Source organism: Hermetia illucens, chromosome 1 (genome assembly GCF_905115235.1).
Source record: "Hermetia illucens chromosome 1, iHerIll2.2.curated.20191125, whole genome shotgun sequence".
NCBI lineage: Eukaryota > Metazoa > Arthropoda > Insecta > Diptera > Stratiomyidae > Hermetia > Hermetia illucens.
This window is the reverse complement of record NC_051849.1, coordinates 108,245,434-108,268,241: the sequence shown is the minus strand read 5'-3', so window position 1 is coordinate 108,268,241 and position 22,808 is coordinate 108,245,434. Positions and strand designations below refer to the sequence as shown.

Here is a 22,808-nt window from a genome sequence, read left to right as displayed (position 1 = left end):
CTGTACCAACTGGTCCTCCAGGTTGGGGGTTGGGTAGGGCTGACAACCCTACACGGAAAACCGATGTTACGGAGCCACGAAAGGAGCCTCGGACAGGATGGACTTTACAACGACGAACCCGACAACGACAATGCTCCCTGTAGAGAGATAAAGCTGATGAGCAGCTAGCCGATACCCTGTCCCAATATAGGGCTGATATAACAGCGTTACAAGAGATGCGATGGACAGGGACCGGTTTCCTGGAGAAGAGCCACTACACCATATATTATAGCGGTCATCCAGTAAACCATGTGCTCGGAGTAGGTTTCTTAGTCAGCCAAAAAATGAAACCTGCTGTTACCGGCTTTGAAAACATAAGCCAACGGCTATGCACTTTGCGCTTGCGAGGCAAATTTAGAAATATAAGCGTCATTAACGTTCGCGCCCCTACAGAGGAGACTGCAGAGTCGGAGAAGGATTCCTTCTACGAGGCAGTAGAACGAACCTCTAAGCCTGTCCAGATATATTAAATCTTACTTGGAGATTTTAACAGCCAAGAAGGGACGGAGCCCGTATTCAGACGATACGTCGGCTCCCATAGCTTACACGAAAAAACAAATGATAACTTTGCAGAGTCACACGAAATGGTTGTTCGAAGTACCTGGTTTGCGCGGAAAGCGGTCCACAAACATACGTGCACCTCTCCAGACGGGACCACTTTCAACCAAATTGACGTGTTAATCGAACGTCGCCACCTCCCAGCCTTGATGAATGTCAGGCTAATATAGACTCGGATCGTTGGCATGGTTCTCCGAGCTCGAATAACAATACCACCTAGAATCCCCTCTAACAATCAGGTGAGAGTTAACACTGAAGCCATCCACAACACAACCCTCCGCGACACCTATAAGAGGGAAATGGATGCCGCAATAACTGCAGTCAACAGAGGACCTGGAGATGAAGCATCAACAAATGATTTTCACAATCACCTGAAGAACGTTATAATGGATACGGCCATAAACATACTTGGCCCCAGCCGCAAAAAAGGTAGGAACGGCTGGTTTGACGATGAATGTAAGCTAGCAATGGAACGGAAGAATTCCGCATACCTAGTAATGTTGCATTCTCAAAGAACGCGGGCACGCGCAAAGACTTATCACGAACTCCGTCGAGCGGAGAAGCGACTTCACAGACGGAAAAAGGAAGCCTGGGAGAACCAACAAGTCCTGTGAACTAGAAAAGCACATCGAGCAACCGCAACAGGCGCGGAAATTTTACCAACAAGTCAGCAGGATGAAGCCTTATACAACTCGATGCTCATCCTGCCGAGACAAAGAGGGAAATCTGATTTCCGACAGAAGGGGCATATTAGAGCGATGGGTTGAATACTTTGATGAGTTAGTGAACAACGAGAACATCGGCGAGCTGGAGGTCCCGCCAACTGAAGACGATGGATAAATACTGCCACCACCAAGTATAGAAGAAACAATCCGTGCAATTCATCGGCTTAAAAGTCATAAGTCGCCAGGAACCGATGGAATTAGTTAAATATGGAGGCGACCAGTTATACCAAGTGGCTTATCAACTTTTGCTTCAAGGTACGGGACTGAGAATCAATACCTCACGATTGGCAACGAGGCATAATCTGTCTCATACATAAAAAGGGAGATATCACACAGTGCAGCAATTATAGAGGTATCACGTTGCTGAGTACCATCTATAAGATATTCTCCACTATCTTGCTAGGCTGGATAGCCCCATACGCCCAGAACATCATTCGCCCATACCAAAGAGGCTTCACTCCAGGCAAATCAGAAACAGATCAGATTTTCTCAGTGCGGCAAGCGATGGAAAAACTGTTGGAATATGGACAGCAGTTGCACCATCTCTTCATCGACTTTAAAGCCGCCTATGATAGCATAGCCAGGGTAAAACTGTACACGGCCATGAGAGAATTCGGTATCCCGACGAAACTAACTGACTAACTGGCTAGGCTGACCCTGATCAATGTGCGAGGCCAGACAAAAGCGCAGGATCACTCTCAAGACCATTCAACATCAACAACGGTCTACGACAAGGAGATGCGCTATCATGCGTCCTCTTTAACCTGGTGCTCGAGAAAGTGATCCGTGATGCTGAGGTAAATGCAAGAGGTACGATCATCTGCGAGTCCACCCAACTACTTGGCCTATGCTGACGATATCGACATCATGGGAAGAACCACCCGAGACATACAAACTGCCTTCATCCAGATCGAGCAGGCAGCGTGAGATCTTGGGCTGCACATCAATGAAGGCAAGACAAAATATATGGTGGCAACGTCAACACGGAAGACGAATCAACCAACAACATCAAACCGCACTGGTCAAACACGAAGAAGAATAAGGATAGGAGAATAAAACTTTGAGACCGTTGACAATTTCTCCTATCTAGGGTCGAAAATCACAACCAATAATAGCTATGACAATAAAATCCGCGCACGGTTGTTAGCAGCCGACAGAGTCTATTTCAGCTTACAAAGACTATTCTGATCGAAACGTCTCACCGTAGGGTCAAAGCTCTTACTCTAGAAGATTATGATCTTGCCAGTCCTCATGTATTCCTCGGAGACTTCCCTTCTTAGTATGAAAAATTGCGAACTCTTGGCCGTGTTGGAGAGAAAAAATTCTCAGAAGAATTTTTGGCTCCCTACATGAGGATGGACGATTCCGTAGCCTACATAACGACGAAATCTGTGAGCAATACCAGGTTGCAGTAGGCGGGACATATTTATAGGCAGTACATATTTATGGTAGGAAAAGAAGATGAGACAAACCCTAGTTGAGATGGAGTTGCGACGTAGATGAGGTTGGCAGGGATATCTGGGGTGTGTCGAGTTACTTAGTAAGTTAGGCCTAGGCTGGATACTGGTTGTTGCGTTGTTTGTGGTGACCGCGGCTTCCCGACGGGAACGGAATTTCATTCTTCTCTTTCTAAATTAATTTGCCCAAAGAATGCATTTCATAATGTGCACTCACCATAATGTTCGCCGCCGATTACACATTATTGAATGCATTCGGGCGAATTGATCTTGACAGAAGGGAATGATTTGTCGCATCCGTAGGCGTACGCGCATGTTGCTGCAACATGCCCTCCAAAGAGTTCAAGGCAAGTAGCGGCTGCAGAGCGGTTCTCTGTAAAAACAGCTGTTCGGTGCCGAGGAAAGTACCGCTAAACTTCGGAGTCAAGTGAAGAGTTTCGTCGGGGACGGTAGTCATGAGAAGAAAGTTTCGAATGCCCGACATGTTCATTTCCCGAAAAATTTCGCGAGTTGGATATCTGGATAGTGGGAGACAAGTTGGTAGGAAGAATTGTTTGTGCGGCAACGAACGACTTGCAACAAGACGTTTCCATCCCTTTTCGAAGTAAAATAGGAAAGGTAAAAGAAAGTTCGGCGCACGGAGAAGAACGTTGGGATTGACGGCCCTTAAATTTCCTTATCGTTGGTGAATTCGACGAGAGAATATTTATGTGGCAACTGTGTGTCGCGTATCAAACTGTTACGAGGCTGTAACATCAGCATTAATGAATTTTGCAATAAAATCAGACTTTGGGTAAATGTCCGAAAGGTTCGGAAGGTTTTCGTACACAAATTGAACGTCTCGAGCAAAGTTTAATGTGTCGCTATGTGTTTATAACAAAATACGAGGAAAGCGGAGTTGGAGGAGGAAACAAAGACGAGAGCAGCGCGCAGTGCGAGTTAGTTTATTGAGGCTCGTGAGGTGATTCCACCAACTGTGCAGGAATTTGCGGTGGATGTTGATGCGACTCTAATTACTGTCGCCAAGTCCATCAGTGCCCTTTTCCTGAAGTGCTTAACTATCTAAGGACTAGCGCGAGCCCGTCGCGTTAACAATTAACGGTATCTTGGAGTTGATAGCGCGCGCACCTGAGGCCAATTAGTAGGTGCGTCGGCGGTTACACCATTCAAGAAATAAATATTTCGGGCACAGCCAGCATCAACAGAAAAACCATTTGCCCGTGGTTCAGAAAGTCTGTGGGTCGACTTTTGAATGTTGCAGTTTTGCTCCTAATCCTATGAACGCGGACGCTGTTTCAGAGGTGATAAAACAGAAGTTGTTTAGCGACACCAAGTTAATGAATGTATTCATTATAGTTTTATTGAACATATTCGTATTTTTTATTTACCATTCTTAAAAATTTGGATAATAATTTATAAAATTTTGTTTCTTTTAGCTAACGAGTCCAGCCACTGCATTGACACGCCGCATTTGGAGTGATTCTGTAGTGAGTGTTCATTGCATTTTTTTATTATTCTTTTTCTTTTCTGCATATATTTTCTTTTTTTTTGGTTTAATTGAAATCTAGCATATATTTTTATTTTTTTTATTTTTAAATTTTAAATTTTTGCCTATGTTTTTTATTTTATATATGTCCGCTTGGAATTTAGGATGAATACAGAATGATTAATTTCCACTAAAGTTTGAATGGTTTGATGACTTCGTCCCTCTCTCTTCCTCCTTGTTCCCGCAGAACTTTGTTCAGGGACATCGTCTAAAAAACAAATTGGCCTGAGGATGTCAAGGAAGGGTGGGAACCTCAGGGGCCGCGTCTCATTCACGATCTGAGGCAGAAGGGGCAATAGTCGGGATTGTGATCCGTCGTGGATCTTCCTCCCTTGATCGCGGCACTCGGATCCGGAGACGTACGGCTGCACGCGCGCGGTCGAGCTGTTTTTTTTTTAATTTTCAATTTTAGCTCGCGTTCCGGTCATTATTCGTTAGGCCCTCGCAAATTCCTTTGCATTGTCTATTTTGAAATCCGGTGCGGACCCACGCATCGGAATAGACACGTTAATTTTATAGTAATGAAGCGTGAGGGATCAAAGCGCTTAAAGGACCCGCCCCTCCACATTCCCGAGCCTAGCTAGCACAGAGGCGTGCAAGAACGTGTCGACTAAGCACTTTGAAGGAGCTTCAATCATTGCGGGCGGACCTTCACGGTCAATTTCGCCAATTGTTTTAGGTTTATGGCATAGCTCTGCCCTCTAGGCCGTTGTCGGCCACTCAGGATGTTCGTTCTACTCATCCTACCCAACTATGATCATTACATGTTGATTCGTTGTACTTAGTACGAGCTATAATTTAGAGCACTATATTGGCGGACAACCTAAAATTATGAACAAAGTTACAGTTTGTAGTCAAGTTGTTATTTTATTTTAATTCGTAAATACCCATATTTCGGTAATAATTTCCTTCCTTTTTTTGTGCTTTACGCCTCGAAGGTATATCACTGAAAAAGTAGACAAGTGATTTTCGAAGTATGGGAATATGTGAATAAAATTCTATTACGTTCTGCATGAAACCGTTAAATGGAGCTATTAGTTACTAAGGGAAGTCATTAGGTAATATGGTGGGCTAAAGTATCTCATAAATGCCGACTAATACGACGGTACTCACCAAAATTATACTTACATTTCGGACCTGTACACTTGCAACCGCATCTAAATGCTTAAGAAGTTCTCGAAAATACTCGAACCCGCGCAATTCCGAGGTAGATTTTAGCACGTCTATTACTTCTGTTAGCGGCATGTTTCCTCCTAATTCCACCACGTTGCCTACTTCATAAGAACGAAGCTCAGTCACATTATTTACATCGATGAAAATTTCGATATCTCGACTTCTATATATTCCTTGTGATGTATTGCCAGCAACAAGCATGTAGTGACTATCGTTGATGCTATCTAAAATGTCGAATACTTCCGGCAGGCTTTGCGGGTGGTACCAGGCACGAGTTCTATCGACCCGGAGTTTTCTCGGAATTTTACAGTTTCGATCACAAACTTTCCCGACTTTTGGACATAATCTTAAATCTTCAATATCGTTTTCGAGGAATTCATATTCGCAATCCGAAGCGAAAGATTTCATAGTGTCGAGAATTGGACGATATCCTGTACACCTGCACAAGTTGCCACCAAAACTATTTTCAATTTCCTTCGATGTAATTTTTCCTTTAGTGCCCTCTAGAAGACTGTACATCTGCATGATAAATCCCGGGGAGCAGAAGCCACACTGGGACCCATTGAAATGGGCTAGTCTTTCTTGAAGAGGGTGATAGCCGTCTGCGCGATTGCCTAGACCTTCGATTGTTACTATATCCCATCCATGGCATATGTTCAGAAGTGTCAGACACTGAAACAAAAATGTGTAACGCGACTCTGTCAATATTCATTCCAGTTCATGTGCATACCGTGTACACCCCTCGACTTTGATATTGATGTGTTACTGGATGCCTGAATCGAACAGTTACTGTACAGCAGCCACATCCTCCTTCAAAGCAATAGAATTTGGTTCCAAAAAGCTTAGCATATTCACGGATAAATGTATTTAGAGTAATGTCCGCTGGGTAGTCTTCGGTCTTAACTAAACAACAAGAAAGGACAAAAATATTTAGTGAGGAAATACACCAGAATAAAATAATAATGAAAGTTGCAATGATAAGGAGAATTGATAATACATAGCAAAATATTAATGACAATTTCTAAGCACTTATGTTTGTGGTGATATATGTACATGTGCTAACTAGGAACGGGTTTCAGGATCCGGAAAAAATTAGCGACAATCAAGAAACGAATGCGGTGGCCGGACATACGAAAACAAATTGCCTTTCAAACCCCGTTATTTTATGTAAATATCATGCTAGTTTCAAGCCCAGGTAAAGGGGGAGGGGTCCGGGAAACTGAAAGGAAAGTAGAAGTGGACGCCCAGGTTAGTTGGGATTCACCATACTGTATCCTACCCGATCACACCTCTCGGCAATGGTCCTACTGTCCAAGTGTGCAACACAGTCGACCTGACCCTCCAGGTTGGGAGTTGGGGGCGACATGCCTTCAACCCATCATCAAAAAATTAAGTAACATGTACAGAAACAGGATGAACAGATTCGGACTGGATTAACACCACGGAAACGAATAAATGACTGCGCTCTTGAACCCTCGAAGACTAAACAAATCTGATGTTCTTAAAGAGCTACTTAAACAGACCAGTAAGTATAAGGCGAGGCCAGGAAACAAATTGAAATCAAGATAATCGACAAGGGGTTTCACATAATCTTGACAGGTGGGAAATTATCATGGGAACCTGAGTTTAGAGTCTCTTTCGTCATGAATAGAGACTTTAAAGCAAGGTTATCGACTTCAAACCCATACACCAAACGCTTCGCATCAAAACCTTTTAAAATTTAGTTGCTTATATACTTTATTATATCATATTATTTTAATTAAGCATTTATTTGCTAATTGATGTAAACTTAAATCAATTAAATCTAATTGTGCAAATATTAATTCAATTTATTTTCGGTTCATGCAAAGTAAACGGCTGACTATTATAAATTCGTTTACATTTTTTCTTAATTATTAATAATAACGATGTACGGGTGGCAGCTGGCTGCAAACTGACAAATAATCATAATCAATTATTTTTTTTTTAAATCAAAATTAATTGTTAAGGCCAACTACGCCACGGAGAACACCGGTGGTGGCATCTTTCAGTCGAATTAACGACATTCAAAATAAATTTCGAATGTTGTTAACCCTGCTGCGCCACAAAAATACATATGTATAGTATATGCCCCAAATGAAGAAAAATGTGACGAAGTGAAAGAGCAATTTTACGATAGCATGGAAGGATCACACAATTTAATCACCAGAACTCACAAGAATTATGGTCGAGCATAACAGAAAGATTGAACTGCCTACATTGGAAAAAATATAGGCAGCAATCAGCAATCAAAACAAGTCGGAATACCGGTAGCTCGGCGCTTTAGGCATGAAGGTTTTATGTTCATCTTATCTGAGAAACTCTTTATGCACGTTTTTACATTCATACGTAGCTAAGAATGTAAAATATTCCGTCATATAGTGCCAAACAAAATATGCATATGTACGTACATATTAAAGACATAAATATTGTGCAAAATTGATCTAACGCATCTTCACGCATTTCCACTTTGTGCATGAAAACATACACACTTCTATTCTGTTGAATACTACTCACAAATTTCATTAGCATATATGTACATACAGACAGGTGCCTGTCTCCAGTATATAAAATAACTAAAATAACTCAAACAGAAAAGTGTCTTCATGGATACCGCCGTTCATATAAGTTCGTTTTATACATATAATGATGACTTCATGCACGCCTTAGAGTGCAATAAATTTACGTGATAATAGTTGAATTACGTTCAAACTTTCCAGAATTATGTCCTACATTATCGCCTGAGATGATGCCAATTTTTTTACTTCTAGAATGGTGGTGGGTTTTCGGGTAAATTTCCAAAATATGATAATATACCTTTATTAACTTTATTTGGGCGGATATCGGAACAGGATGTATTTTGGGGTCTAGATTTCGAAAGGTAAGTATTGCCCATCGCTAGCCACAACTTTCTTCCATCTTTCAGACAATTCATAGATACCATCGCGCCAAAAATTGGCCTGCTTGGCCGCTATCCACTCATCGAGCCATTTTTTGAGTTCGTCGTAATTGGAGAAGTGCTGGTCAGCCAAGCCATGCTGCATCGACCGGAACAAATGGTAATCAGAAGGAGCAATGTCTGGAGAGTACGGCGGGTGGGGTAGGACTTCCCATTTCAACGTTTCTAGATATGTTTTAACGGGCTGTGCAACATGTGGACGAGCATTGTCATGTTGCAAAATAACTTTATCATGCTTTTGCTGGTATTGCGGCCGTTTTTTCTTGAGTTCGCGGCTCAAACGTATCATTTGACATCGGTAGAGTTTGCCCGTGACCGTTTCGTTCGGTTTTAGCAGCTCATAGTATACCACACCCAGCTGGTCCCACCATATACACGGCATGATCTCCTCACCATGAATATTCGCTTTGGCCGTCGATGATGAAGCATGGCCGGGGTATCCCCACGTTGCCCGATGCTTGGGATTATCGTAATGAATCCACTTTTCATCGCCAGTAACTATTCGATGCAGAAAACCCTTCCTTTCTTGTCATTGAAGCAGTTGTTCGCACGTGAAAAAACGGCGTTCGACGTCTCTTGGCTTCAGTTCATACGGAACCCAACGTCCGACCTTTCGGATCATTCCCGTTGCTTTTAAACGGTTGGAAATGGTTTGCTGAGTGACTCCAAGTGCTTTTCCAAGTTCTTCTTCCGTTTGCGATGGATCTTGGTCGAGCAATGCCTCTAATTCTTGATCTTCAAAAATTGTTGGTCGTCCGGCGCGCTCTTCGTCTTCCAAGTCAAAATTGCCACTTTTAAACCGTCCAAACCACCTCTGACACGTTCGTTCAGATAGAGCATGGTCACCATAAATTTCCACCAAAATGCGATGACTTTCGGTTGCTTTTTTCTTCATATTGAAATAATGAAGTAGAACTCCCCGCAAAAACACATTATTTGGTACAAAATTGGCCATTTTCGTTGATGAAAAAAGTATTGTTGTTTACACTTCAATTAAATAATTTATACTGACGTTTGTGCCTATTGACAGTAGCTTTCCGATGAATGTTTAGAAATGTGGATCAATGGAATAAAAAACAGGCTACGCCATCTATTGTGAAAACCGACAGAACTTATTTGTAGGCCTAATACTAATTCTGACATTTCATTTCACCTGAATTTATGACAATTACTGTATGCGTGAGATTTCATAGTTCCCATATATCCGCCAATTTTCGTTCGAATCGTCTACCTGTTTTACGTGTGACAGACGTGAATCGTTTTTAATGAAGTTTCGTTTCACACAAACAAAAATGTACATTTTATATGTATATAACATTGTATTATTGTATTGTAATATTGCCTATTACCGCTTACTAGTAATTAAATGCACTCGGCGACAATAATCAAATAATTTAGGTTTCTGATTTAAGGTATCTTCACTAATTATAAATAATTAAAAGTTCTGACAAATTTTGTTTTCAAGGTTTTGTGTAATCGAATTACTGTCTGTCAGTGTGTCACACAGACTTTCTCCAAAAGAGCTACACCCATTCAAACGAAATTTACTAGATATATATACAGGGCATACAGGCAATGGTATAAATGTGTATGAAGTCCACATGCAAAGGGGGATGCAGGCATTTCCTTCTCCTTATATATCCATGTGGAGTACCAAATTAAGCTTTAAGTGGGGCAGGACTCTTTTTTCGGAAACTACCCAACCCAAAAATTTTAAAAATTCAGGCTGACGCGCGTATATAAAATCCACGCTTCGAAATACATCTCATTCCGATTTCTGCTCAAATAAACCTAATAATAATTTATCACAGATAATACTGAAAAATATTGCTACTTATCAATTTCGGGCGAATTTACAGCATCTTAAACAGTAGAAATGAGATGCTAATGTTGTACTTACGAGAACAAGAGACGAAGAAGTTTCTCTTTACCAATCCTTTTGAGGTTTCGTGCGAAACAAAGGTTTATTAAAATCGATTCGATATGTATCTGTCACACCTGATTTACTATAAAATGATTGACGCTGTTGCCATGCAATTTAATTAAAATATCATATATATGCAGCGAATGGCATCATGTTGCGTTGGGGCTGTCACGGAACGAGCAATTTGCAGTGTCAGGCACACACAAGTGTGAATCGTGGCGGCCATGACATAAAAAAAGAATTTTTGTCATCCAAAAATTGTTTTTCGGTGTCAGTTGGAGTTCGAGAGTGGTGACTCCTCACTATTTAATTTATATAGTAATTTAAATTTATTAAGGTTCCGAAGGGGTAAAATCTTATTTATCCCATAGGCGTAAACGGGGCCTTCTGATACATGCAAAGGGAAGGGAGGTGGACTAATTTTTTTTAACGGAATATATTGGGTGAAACGTAGGTAGCGAGGGCTCAAAATGAATGTCCCAAAAAGTGTGACAGGTTTCCTTCTCAGAAACTACACAACCGAAAAATTAGGAAAAATTGACAATGATGCATCTATATGAAATTTATGCCCTATTTGGATATCTGCTCAAATAAAGTTAAAAAGGTAAATTACCATATTTTAGAAATTTACCGCAAAAACTCCCTTAAGTTCATGAATATTTTCTTATTTTTTAAGGTTTTGTGTGAAACAAAACCTTATTAGAATCGAGACTGTGTCTGTCTGTCCGTCTGTCCGTCTGTCTGTCTGTCTGTCACACCCGATTTATCCAGAAACGGCTGGACCGATTGCCACGAAAATTGATGAGAGTATGTAATGGTGTTCCCTTTACATGCAGTAAGTGGCGCCATCTTGGGTTCAGTTTAAGGGGGGGCTCCCATACATGTAAATGGAGGGTGCAAATTTTTTTTTCACAGAATGTAGCTATGTGGGGTATCAAATGAAAGGTCTTAATTAGTACTTTTCGAAACTGGTTCAATATTTGATGTTGGGTGAAACATAGGGGAGTGAGGGCTCAAAATATGACCCCCAAAAAGTGTAACAGGTCTCGTTCTCAGAACCTATCCAACCGAAAAATCTGAAAAAAATCACAGTGGTGCATCTCTACGAAATCTAGGCCTCAAAATATATCCAGTTCCGATATCTGCACAAATAAAGTTAATAATAGTATATTTGTACATTTTAGAAATTTACCCGGCACCCCCCTTATGTTCATCCCAGAAGTACAAAATTTGGCATGCGTGTAATGAAGAACATAATGCACAGTTTGGTCAAGTTTGAAGAAAATCCAACTATTACTAACAAAGTTAAAGGGGGTGAAACTTCACATTTTTTGTGAATTTCGTGCACTCTACAACCTGCATGATGTCATCATCACATATCAATTCGTGAATACCACAACGAAATGAGTTCTTATGAATTGTGTGGCAGAGAATTTTTTTGTTTTAGTTTTTTAGTTATTTGTCAACCAGACATGTGTGTATGTAGGTATATAATATATGCGTGCTAATGAACTTTGCGGGTAGTGCCTAATTCAAATAGACATAAGAAGTAAATCGGAAATATGGGTACGATCTATTTATATACGTGCATATATGTGCACAGTATTCGGAAATAGACAGTTTGTTTGTTTAGGGTGAGCGGAATATCTATGGCTGTAATATGTACGTATGTCTCGTAGTTTGGAAAAATATGAAGGACTATGTTGGATTGGTAGCTATATACGGATAGAAAAATGTGCGTTGAAATTTCTTACATAAGATGAACACAAAACCTTTATACCCGAAGCGCGAGCTTCCGGTATTCCGACTTGTTTTATTGTTATTTTGTGTGAAAGAAAACCTCATTTAAATCGATTCAATGTCTGCCTGCCTGCCAGTCTATCTGCCATACCCGGTTCACTCAGAAACGGCTGAAACTATTGTCAGAAATTCGATGAGAATGTGTGATCTGTGAATCCCTTTATATATAGCAACTCGCGCCATTTTTTGTTGAGTTTAAAGAGGAGTTGCTCATACATGTAAAAGAATTGTGCAATTTTGTTTTTACAAATTATGGCCATGAAAGGCTTCGTTTTAACACTGGTCCTATTTTTGATACTGAATGAAACATGGGGAAGTGAGGAATCACTGAGCCGCAAAAAATGAAATAGGTCTCATTCTCAGAACCTATGCAAACAAAAAATCTGAAAAAATCACAAACTCTTCTAAATCGTGGCCTTGAAATCGGGATATTCAATACATTTTAGAATTTACCTGAAAACCCGATTAAGTTCATTTTAGTTGTATAAATTTTGGCATTGGTATAAGGATAATATAAGGGGCAATTTCGGGAAGTTTGAAGGGAATCCAACTATTATTAACAGGCTAGCTGCTGGTTAGTATGACCGTGGTTGGGACCTATCGCTGCAAGTCTATGAGAACCAATGGCCTGTTGAATGTTTTGCGATATTCATCGATTTGAACGCACATCGAAATTACAACAAAAAGAACTTTCCCAGACGTCTATTTCTGCACGAATTAGGCTATTCGCTATTGGCACCACAGGTGGAAAGATAGAAACGCACACGAAGATCAAATTCGTGGCATTCCACCACCGCAACCATAGCTGCGGAAGCATCCGGACACTAATCGCCATGCTTCGTTGAAGAAGCACGCAAAGCGCCACATATGCTCACAAGTGCGTATTACCAATATTCACTCGTGCGAATGCGAATAATGAAAGAAAAAGTTTTCGGCAACGTCGTTTTATTATACATATGCGAAATATGTGGAGGGCAATGGTTTCTTTCAATCAATTTGTATCATATTTTATATTGGTTTTGCAAGTCAAACTTAGAATTTTCCAGATCAATTCAGGAATGTCAAAACTAATTTCAGAAATTTTAAAACTAACTTCAGATTTTTTTAAGTCAATTTCAGAATTTTCCATTTTAAATTTCGACTTTTTATTATTTTACTGTCAAGTTCTATACCAACTTTTTACCACTGGATAATGATGAAACTGGGATACATTGAAAAAAAAACTTCAGCTTTCCATCGTCCTAGGTTTACCAGCCTAGAGATGCGTATAATACTGCAAAGTCTCGTGAGAATCACACTATTAAGGTGGCAGTCAAAATTTATCAATTTCGCGCGAATTTACTGCATCTTAAGCCATGCAAATAAGATGCTGAGGTCATAATCAACGAAAGTAATTGACAAGAAAGGCAAATATATGAAGAAGTTGCTTCTCTCTAGCTCTTTAGTTCGCTGTCGCAATTAGGTGAGCCCTTTTTAAGGTTCTGTCTAGAAGAAAACCCCTCTTTGACATGTATGTGTGAAACCAAACCCTATTTAAATCGATTGAATGTACATACGTCTTTCACACCTGATTTACTTGCAAACGGGTCAGCTGATTGTCATGAAATTTGGCGAGAGTGTGTAAATTTTTTTCACAGCTTTCACGTTGGGTATCAAATGAAAGGGCTTAATTAATATTTTTTCTTCCTGACATTGGGGAGTGAGGGCTCAAAATGTGTGCCCCCAGAAAGTGAAACAGGTATCGTTCTCAGAACCTATCCAATTGAAAAATCTGGAAAAAAAATCCAGTGATGCATCTATATATAATAATAATCGTTGGCGCAACAATCCATGTTGGATCAGGGCCTTGAAGTGTGTTAGAGCACTTCATTCAAGACCGTAACGGTACACTAGGAGTCAATGTGGTCAGCATTGCGCTCGCCCGAGATTATTACTCCGATTTGACTCAGGTACTCATTCACAGCTGAGTCGACTGGTGTCGGACGTCAAATCACGATACAAATTCCACTGCCACCAGTGAGATTTGAACCGCGATCTTCCGTACGACAGCCTTGCGCTCTAACCACTCAGCTATCCGGACACTGCATCTATATGCTGGCCTTAAAGTATATCCCATACCGGTATCTGGATAAATGAAGTTAATAATAGTATATTACAATTTTTTGGAAATTTACCCGAAAACACGCCTTAAGTTTACCTCTTTCAGAAGTACAAAATTTGACAACAGTGTAAGGGAGTTATATTGTCCCATATGTATTCTAATTCTGAAAAAATTTTAGGCAATTTAGCTATTATTAACAAAGTTATAAAAATTCCAAGTTTTGTATTTGCCATAAATTTATTTCACTCTAAAACGTGCATGATGTCATCATCATATAAAGTTATGTCTTTATGTATATGCCCATGTGTATTTTACAGTTTGGCAATATATGAATGAATAGTTTGCATTTTCACCAGAATAGAGAAACGTGAAAATACAGTTGCTTCTATAAGGTGAACACAAAACCGTTATACTCGAAGCGTCGAGATCCCGGTATCCCCATTTGTTGGAAATTTGGTCATGTGTGTAGGTCCCGATAAGGAGTTTTGAGAATTAGCCTAGGTTTCGATATCAACTGGAAGACAAGGGAACTATGATTCAACATGTGGGTACCATAAAGTGTAACCGGTCTTGGGAGTAACGAAGTTTCCAGGGCTCCAAATACATCCCATACCGGCATTTGCACGAATAAAGGTAATGGTAGCATATGGTCATATTATTGAAATTTACCCGAAAACCTCCTCCTAAGTTATCCTAGAAGTTCAAAATTTTCTATCAGTGACTATGTAAGATGGGAAACAATTCTGAAAAGTTTCAAGGCAATACAACTATTACTAATGAAGGTCCTGGGTGTTTGACGTGAGTACCTGCCGTGTATGCATAATCCCACGGTCCATTGGGGGCCACAATCAGAGCCACAGCAATCCTGGTTTATACTGAGGTTCAGCATTGATACCAGCGGAAGCCTATTTAACACCTCTACCACAACTTTAGGGTATGGTAATCGAGTTGTCTGGCGCACCCCCACATTTGAGCTCCAAGAAGTTGTGCCCGCGATGTAGACACAACCACCATGAACTCCCACAACCGTGTCGAGAGCACATCCTTCTGGAATTCTCCTGGAGCAAATGCTTCCCCGGTTCCCATAGTACCAGATAACCTCCGGTGAAGCTTCGTGACAAGAGCCGCTTCAGATGAGTCCTTTGCACTCTCGGGTCTGATCATTCTTTGTCTTCAAAATAAAGGAAAAGGCAAATCAATATGTTATTTCATTTCTGAGAAATCACAATTTTAGAATCACTCTACTCATTGTGTTCCGTGTGTGAAAAGTGCCCTTAAATTACTATTTTCGTTTGGTTTTCTTTTGCTTATGCATGAAATATATTATAGTTAAAATGAGGAGAAATTGAATCCCTTTGTTTCGCTTTTTTTCTTTACAGCCACAGAACTCACATTAATCCAGGGGCGCTTTTATGCTTGAGCATGCCAAGGTTCTGGGGAGCGCCCGCTCGCCGCTGATCTTTTACTATTTTTTGTCTTTACTTTTCGAGGTTTAGCTGACATAATGATCTTTTGAAGATTGCAATGTGAACCCACGCACGGTTAAGGACACATCAGAGTGATTCAGAGGATCCAGCCAATTTTCCAAGCATGGCTAACATATACGCCAGCAAGAACAGTGTCGACGGAACATTTCAGTAGGGCTTCAGTATTGGCTGGCGGACGATCAAGTTCACCAAGATTTTGGAATAGCTCCCCCCTCTTGGCCCTCTCCGGCCACTCAAGATCGGTCGCCAATCACAACATGTTAGTTTCTTATAAATGGGTAAAAGTATATTACACAAACATTAAATCTTTCATACCTGAAATGTCAAACGTATCCATATTTATGAGTACGAATACGAATTCTGTTGGATTAATACGAATATTTCCAAGTGCGAATACGAATTTTTTATATTGAAATGTAAGCATTCGCCTGGATAGCGAATATTATTGCCTTAAGTGATTTCATATTGTTGTGCGGGGTCGCACTGTTAGACAAATGTATGTGTCAGACAAATGTCTGCTCCAGGCGATGTCTACTTCTGTATCAGACAAATGTCTAACGCTGGCTCAGACAAATGTCTGAGTCTGTCTGTGTATTTGTATTAATTTTTGGACTGGGAGAATAGAGCCGCATTCATATTCACTTGTGTAAATACCGTGATATTCACTTTTTCGAAAACGACTGCTTTCGTATTCGTATTCATAGAAAGTCATCCTACGAATATATTCGTATTTACAAATACAAATATGCCCAACACTGAGTTTAACATACTAGATAGATTGAAATAATAAAAACTTGTTGTTTCCTTTTCGTTGGTGTGGATATTTATTCTTGCAAATACCGATATTTCGGGAACCACTTGTTCCCTTCATCAGTGCTAACAAGTTTGCTCATCTGTAGACATTAAGGTTCTATTTATACTATTCTAAATCTATACTATATACTATGACATTATAATTATGGCTAAAAAACTTATATCTAGAAAAAATATTATTTCAATTAATTAATCGTTGGAAACACCGCATAATTTCACTCAGATACTAGATAGAATTTCTTGTATACAAAGCTATTTAGATGAGGCACTGAATTTCCAGTTTCCGACTTCATGTGCTCAACTACTTTCAGGAAATAAGAAAGGAAGTATGTGCGTATTGGATAAATGCAAGTGTTTGCCCGATCGTAAGAAAACCCCAGCTATATTCACCATCATCAACGGCATAACAACTGGAATCCGGTCTAGGCCTGCCTTAATAAGGAACTCCAGACATTCCGGTTTTGCGGCGAGGTCCACTAATTCGATATCCCTAAAAGCTGTCTGGCGTCCTAAACTACACCATTGCTCCATCTCAGGCAGGATCTGCCTCGTCTTCTTTTTCTACCATAAATATTGCCCTTATAGACTTTCCGGGTGGAATCATCCCCATCCATACGGATTAAGTGACCCACCCACTGTAACCTATTAAGCCGAATTTTACCCACAACTTGATGGTCATGGTATCGCTTATAGATTTCGTCGTTATGTAGGCTACGGAATCGTCCATCTTCATGTAGGGGGCCAAAAATTCTTCGGAGGATTCTTCTCTCGAACCCGACCAAGAGTTCGTAATTTTTCTTACTAAGAACGCAAGTCTCTAAGGAATACATGAAGACTGGGAAGATAATTGTCTTGTACAGTAAGAGCTTTGACCCTATGGTGAGACGTTTCGAGCGGAATAGTTTTTGTAAGCTGAAATAGGCTCTGTCGACTGCCAACAACCGTGCACGGATTTCATCGTCTTAGCTGTTATCGGTTGTGATTTTCGACCATAAATAGGAGAAATTATCAACGGTCTCAAAGTTGTAGTCTATCATCTTTATTTTTCCCTTTTGAACAGTGCGCTTTGATGCTGTTGGTTGGTTGGTTTTTGGTGCTGACGTTGCCACCATATATTTTGTCTTGCCTTCATTGATGTGCAGTCTAAGATCTCGCGCCGCCTGCTCGATCTGGATGAAGGCAGTTTGTACGTCTCCCTGCTATATTGCAGATTATTAAAGGGGAGGATAACGTCTTTACACTTTTCTTTTATTTGATTTTCTGAATGGAGAACTTTTCAAGAATATGTGTGAAAATTGGAGATGAGAAGTGTCAGATGCGATTTGAGATAAATCGATGTACAATAACAATGAAAGCTCAAAGCAACTTAATTGTTTGGAAAATCACACCAAAGCACTTGAGCGAAACCTCTATCAGCTTTGAAATTGCAGTTGATGTGTCTTTAATGAAAGTTCTTTTGCTTCACTAACTAACCTTTATGCAAGCTATGAGAATTAGTAGAGTAGTAGTAGACCACCCATGAATGGGCGCATAAACCGATCGAAACCGGGAGCTGAAGAACAGACTAAAGAAGGCAGGACTTATCATAGGCAGGAGCAAGAAGACGGTTTAGGCATTATAGATGATAGCTACATCTTTTATTCAGTGTAAGCTAAGCCGATAAAACTCGCTTATGGCTGTTTCTTTACGGTTCAAAACTTCAAAGCGCTTTTCCCACAGCTTACGTTTTCAAAGTCGGCGCCCTTCAAAACTCCAAAATTACTACCGATCCTTTTGAAATTCCGAACACCATTTCTGTACATAATTTACGAGTTAACCCTGAATAATTTTTTTTCAAATTTATTAATATTTTCTGTTTTGTAATATATTTTTTTTAATTCAAAGTGATCCCAAAAAGTGAAAAATTCAAATTTCGAAAAACCCTTCCAGCGTTATTTGGAAAAAACGATAATCTAATGAAGGTTTTTTTTATTTCAGATGGTCCAGCCCCAGTAATGAGGGTACTGTAATTCTACTTTTTCCGAGAAGCTTCCTAATAATTGGCAGCAACTATTGCCTTAGTTTTTAATATTGATTTATGCGCAATTTTACACAATATTTTTCCAATGTAATCCATTGGTTTTAATAAATAGATTTTATCTGAGCCGTAAAAGAAAAGTGCCTTTTTTGCACGAATTAACATTACCACCTAAAAAGACTTATTCAGTCCATTGTTTTGTTGGCCATCCGTCGATTCGGAGGAGATCCCTCTCTTTAAATTAGTATTTCGAATAATATGCATTTTCAATAATCACTTTATCACTGTAGGGAACACATCTTGCCACTGGCCCATGATTACTTGCCACTTTCCGTTGAACTGTTATATTGAAATTTCAGTACAATTTGTGGAAATAATCAAACACTCAAATTTGTTTCACATCTTCATTTCATTTTAGTATGCACTGATTAAAGAATTTTACGAAGGAGCTATAAACTATTTACCCCAATCATTCTCTAAAATTATCCTTTCAACACTTCTGTTCACCTGAATACGGCTTTCCGTTAATGGTGAATTCCAGCGGCATTGCTCCTGACTGTTTCTTGATTTTGGGTTCTCGAAGCGAAAGTATGAATCGAACTAAAGGTCTCAAAATAATGATGGTATATCTTCGTAATGAGCTTTGGTTGCAGATAAGCACAAGAACTGGATATGAGTGCTAATGAACTTGAAATTTTAGATACTCTATTGACCATTGTGATCCCAAATTTATATAATAGTTTGTTATGGTTTCATTTGTTGTTTGTTGTTCGAAAACTAGTAATATGTAAAAATCTTAGTCACATGTACATATACATATATGATAGAACACTTGTTTCATATCGCTTCAATATATGCATGAAATTTGCATAATACTCAACGTTTACTAAAATATGTTAATGTAGGAAAATAAAATAGTATATATACATATAAGGTCCTAAAACATCAGGATTTGAAACAAGTGTCCCGCCTTTTTTACAAAAATTTCAGGTCATTTTTGTAGTTTTGTAGAAAACAAGTTTAATTCGGGTTATAATTCCATTGGGGTGAACAATTTCCAAAGTTATTAATATTTGACATCAGAGCAGAGAAGTCTTTGTGCCCTGTGAGTTGGGGCTTATGAATACTCTCAAAATCTTCTTTGCTTGGTGTAGGAGGCCAAAAGGAAATTTGTAGGCTATCAATTTGCAACATTTCGAAACTTTACTGCTACCAAAACTTCAATCATGCTTCGAACAGGGACTAACCTGACGCCGAAGACCTTTGGCTATTGAAAACGGACTATGATGGGTTTCTGGAATGTACGCACGCTCCTCGACAATAACGTAACAAGAAAAGTGTTGGCGTCAGGCTCAATCACCAACCAATGTCCGCTTGCGTGTTGCGTACGCCATTTCATGCAGGGTTGGCAAGCTGGAATCCCCAAGTTCAACATCGACCGCTTGTATGAACAAGCTGTCGCTCGAAGGTAGGAGAGCTATCTTGCTGACCGAAAGGGATACGCAATGAGTGATCCGCATGGGAATATCGATGATCGTTGGCGGCTATCAAGACTGCTCTTTTCTCGGGTGTTACGCAGGTCGTCGCTAATGTCCCGAAGGAGCGTCATAAAATCTAGCTGACTACAGAATTGTGGGTGCGGATCACTGAACGAAACGGGTTGAAGGCTCCATTGATCGCTTCGAATGATGGTGGATGTCACGCGCTTGAACTATGATAATATGACCGAATGAAATCCCGCAGTGTGTGCCGTGACAAAACGGAATTTACTATTGCGCTGATCAGTGAAGCGGAAGATGCTGAAGAGCGCAATGATTTCAGCAGTGAATACCGGCGGCAGTATGCCTTCCACTTTAAGACCAACCGCTGCTAGCGTGCTCAAGACTTTTTATGTTGGACTTGTGCTAATTCTTATACCCTAGATTGAGGGTGTTATTACGCCATCAATTGGGGATGTCGCATTTTGCATGTGCGGCACAATGCTTGCATTGTTTACGCAAACAACTTGGCAATTATGTCGATGAGTGATTGTGGGGCCATTACTGCGGCATTGCTCTAGTGTAACGGTCTTTTTTTGGCAATCCCCGCATAATTCTGGAACCAATTTGTTGGATGATAATTCAAGTGGGTCTTTCCAAGTTGTTTAATTTAATTATGCTTTAACAGGCAGTTTTACAGTTGTTTTTTTTTCAAAACGTTGGTAATATGCTATTAGTAAGTTTATTTGAGCAGATATCAAAATGGGACTAATTTTGAGATTTCGTTTAAGCGCATTAGCCTGTTTTTTCCAGATTTTGGTTTGAGTAGGGTAGGTAGGTAGGTATCAGTGGCCGCTCCGAGGAGCCCAATTAGCGCTTTGGTGCGCCGTTTCGATGCCACGAACTCCTAAGACCGTGACTGTTGTTATGGGAGCAGGGAAGCAGAGTCCAGCCGGCTCGGATCTTCAGAGCCAGCCCGTAGTATTCACGAAGGAAAGCAGCTCTCCCACCCTGCAGCTAGAAATCTCTCTGAGGTCCCCAAAGAATGGTTTATTCAGAGTCCGAAGCCTGACTCTAGCCAGAGCTGGGCAATCGCAGAGAAAGTGCATGAGGGTTTCCCTTCCTTTTCCGCAGTTTCGGCAATGCGAGTTGTAGGGTATGCCGAGCCTAGCGGCATGGTTCCCTATGGGCCAGTGCCCCGTGCAGACCGCCGTAATCTTGAATGCATTTGCACGCGTCTGGCACAGGAGCTCTCGTGATCGGGCTATGTTATAAGCGGGCCAAATTCTCCTTGACTTGGCACAGCTTGTAAGTCTTCGCCATCTTAGGCCCGCGGCTGCTAGGTAGTGCGAGTAGACTCCGCCCCCGACAGCCGCCAGCGGAACACTGACTGTATTCACCGAGGGACTGCCAAGAGCAGAGCCTTGCCTGGCCAATCCGTCAGCCCGCTCATTCCCCTCTATGTTCCTATGTCCGAACTCTGAGGAGAGTGACCTTGAGCGTGCCGCCCAGATGGTTGAGCGCATCTCTGCACTGCCCCACCAGCCGGGAAGATGTCGTCGTTGAGCACAAGGCCTTGATGGCCGCTTGGCTGTCGGTCAGAATGGCTATGTTACGCTTGGGGCTCGAATCACTCTCCAGCCATCGACAGACTTCCAATATCCCCAGTACTTCCGCCTGGAATACACTGGTGAAACCTGAGAGACCATACGACTTGGATACACCGTGTGTATTCGAGAAAACCCCCGCGCCGACTCCATAGGCCATCTTTGATCCGTCCGTAAAGAATACTATGTCATAGTTTTGAAACACGCCGCCGGTCTTCCACTTTGCCCTGGTTGGAAGGTCCACAGCAAAGTTTCTCGTGAAGTTCAGCTTGCGTGTGACATAGTCCGTGGGGGATGCCCAGATTTCTCGAGGTATTTCATCTAGGATGTTGCTGTGGCCGTAGGACTTCGCTGCCCAGCATCCGGACTCACGTAGTCTGACGGCACTGCACGCTGCAACATATTTGATGTGGAGGTCTAAGGGGAGGAGATGCAGGAGTACATTGAGAGCATCTGCCGGGCAGGACTGCAGAGCCCCAGTAGCACCTGCACACGCGGTTCTTTGAATCCTATTAAGCTTCGTTCCATTGTATTTCTTCTTCAAAGCCTGCCACCATACAATAGAGCCGTACGTCAGGATCGGACGCACTGCAGCGGTGTACATTCAGAGAACCATCCCCGGCCGGAGACCTCATTTCTTTGCAAAGGTTCTCTTGTAGGCATATAAGGCTATACAGGCCTTCTTCACCCTCAGTTCTATGTTCAACCTACAATTTAGCTTAGGATCCAGGATTACACCCGAATACTTTACATTAGAGGAAAGGATCAATCTTTGTTCATTCAGCCGTGGTAGATGGAATTCAGGTATCCTTGTCTTGGTGGTGAATAGCATCAGTTGCGTTTTGGTTGGGTTTATGCTCAGTCCGCATCTTGCGGCCCACAGGCACACCTTTCGCAACGCTCCTTCCATGATGTCGCTCATAATGGACAGAAACATCCCTGATACTAATATCACCAAGTCGTCGGCATACGCCACCACCTTCACCCCGCTGCATGTCCAATGTACGTACAATTTTGTTCATTACTATTAACCAGAGCACCGGTGAGATGGCGCCAACCTGGGGCGTGCCGCTGTTTACAGCTCTGGTCAAGTGGTTGCCTCCCAG

The 22,808-nt window shown here is 41.1% G+C and overlaps 1 protein-coding gene across 2 annotated transcripts in view; it reads right to left on the bottom strand.

Moving 5' to 3' along the window:
* LOC119647022 (indole-3-acetaldehyde oxidase-like) overlaps window positions 1-19,200 on the bottom strand; it is a 72,398-nt gene extending 53,198 nt beyond the window's left edge. Inside the window, exons 1-3 of one of the 2 annotated variants that reach the window (XM_038047759.1) lie at window positions 19,125-19,200; window positions 6,229-6,401; window positions 5,439-6,170 (exon numbers count right to left, since the gene is read on the bottom strand). In XM_038047759.1, coding sequence (XP_037903687.1) covers window positions 5,439-6,170; window positions 6,229-6,401; window positions 19,125-19,164 — 945 coding nt within the window. In that variant the 5' untranslated portion in view covers window positions 19,165-19,200. The remainder of the gene's footprint in view (window positions 1-5,438; window positions 6,171-6,228; window positions 6,402-19,124) is intronic. The other variant, XM_038047760.1, reaches the window with a different exon arrangement.
* Between the last annotated feature and the right edge of the window lie 3,608 nt (window positions 19,201-22,808).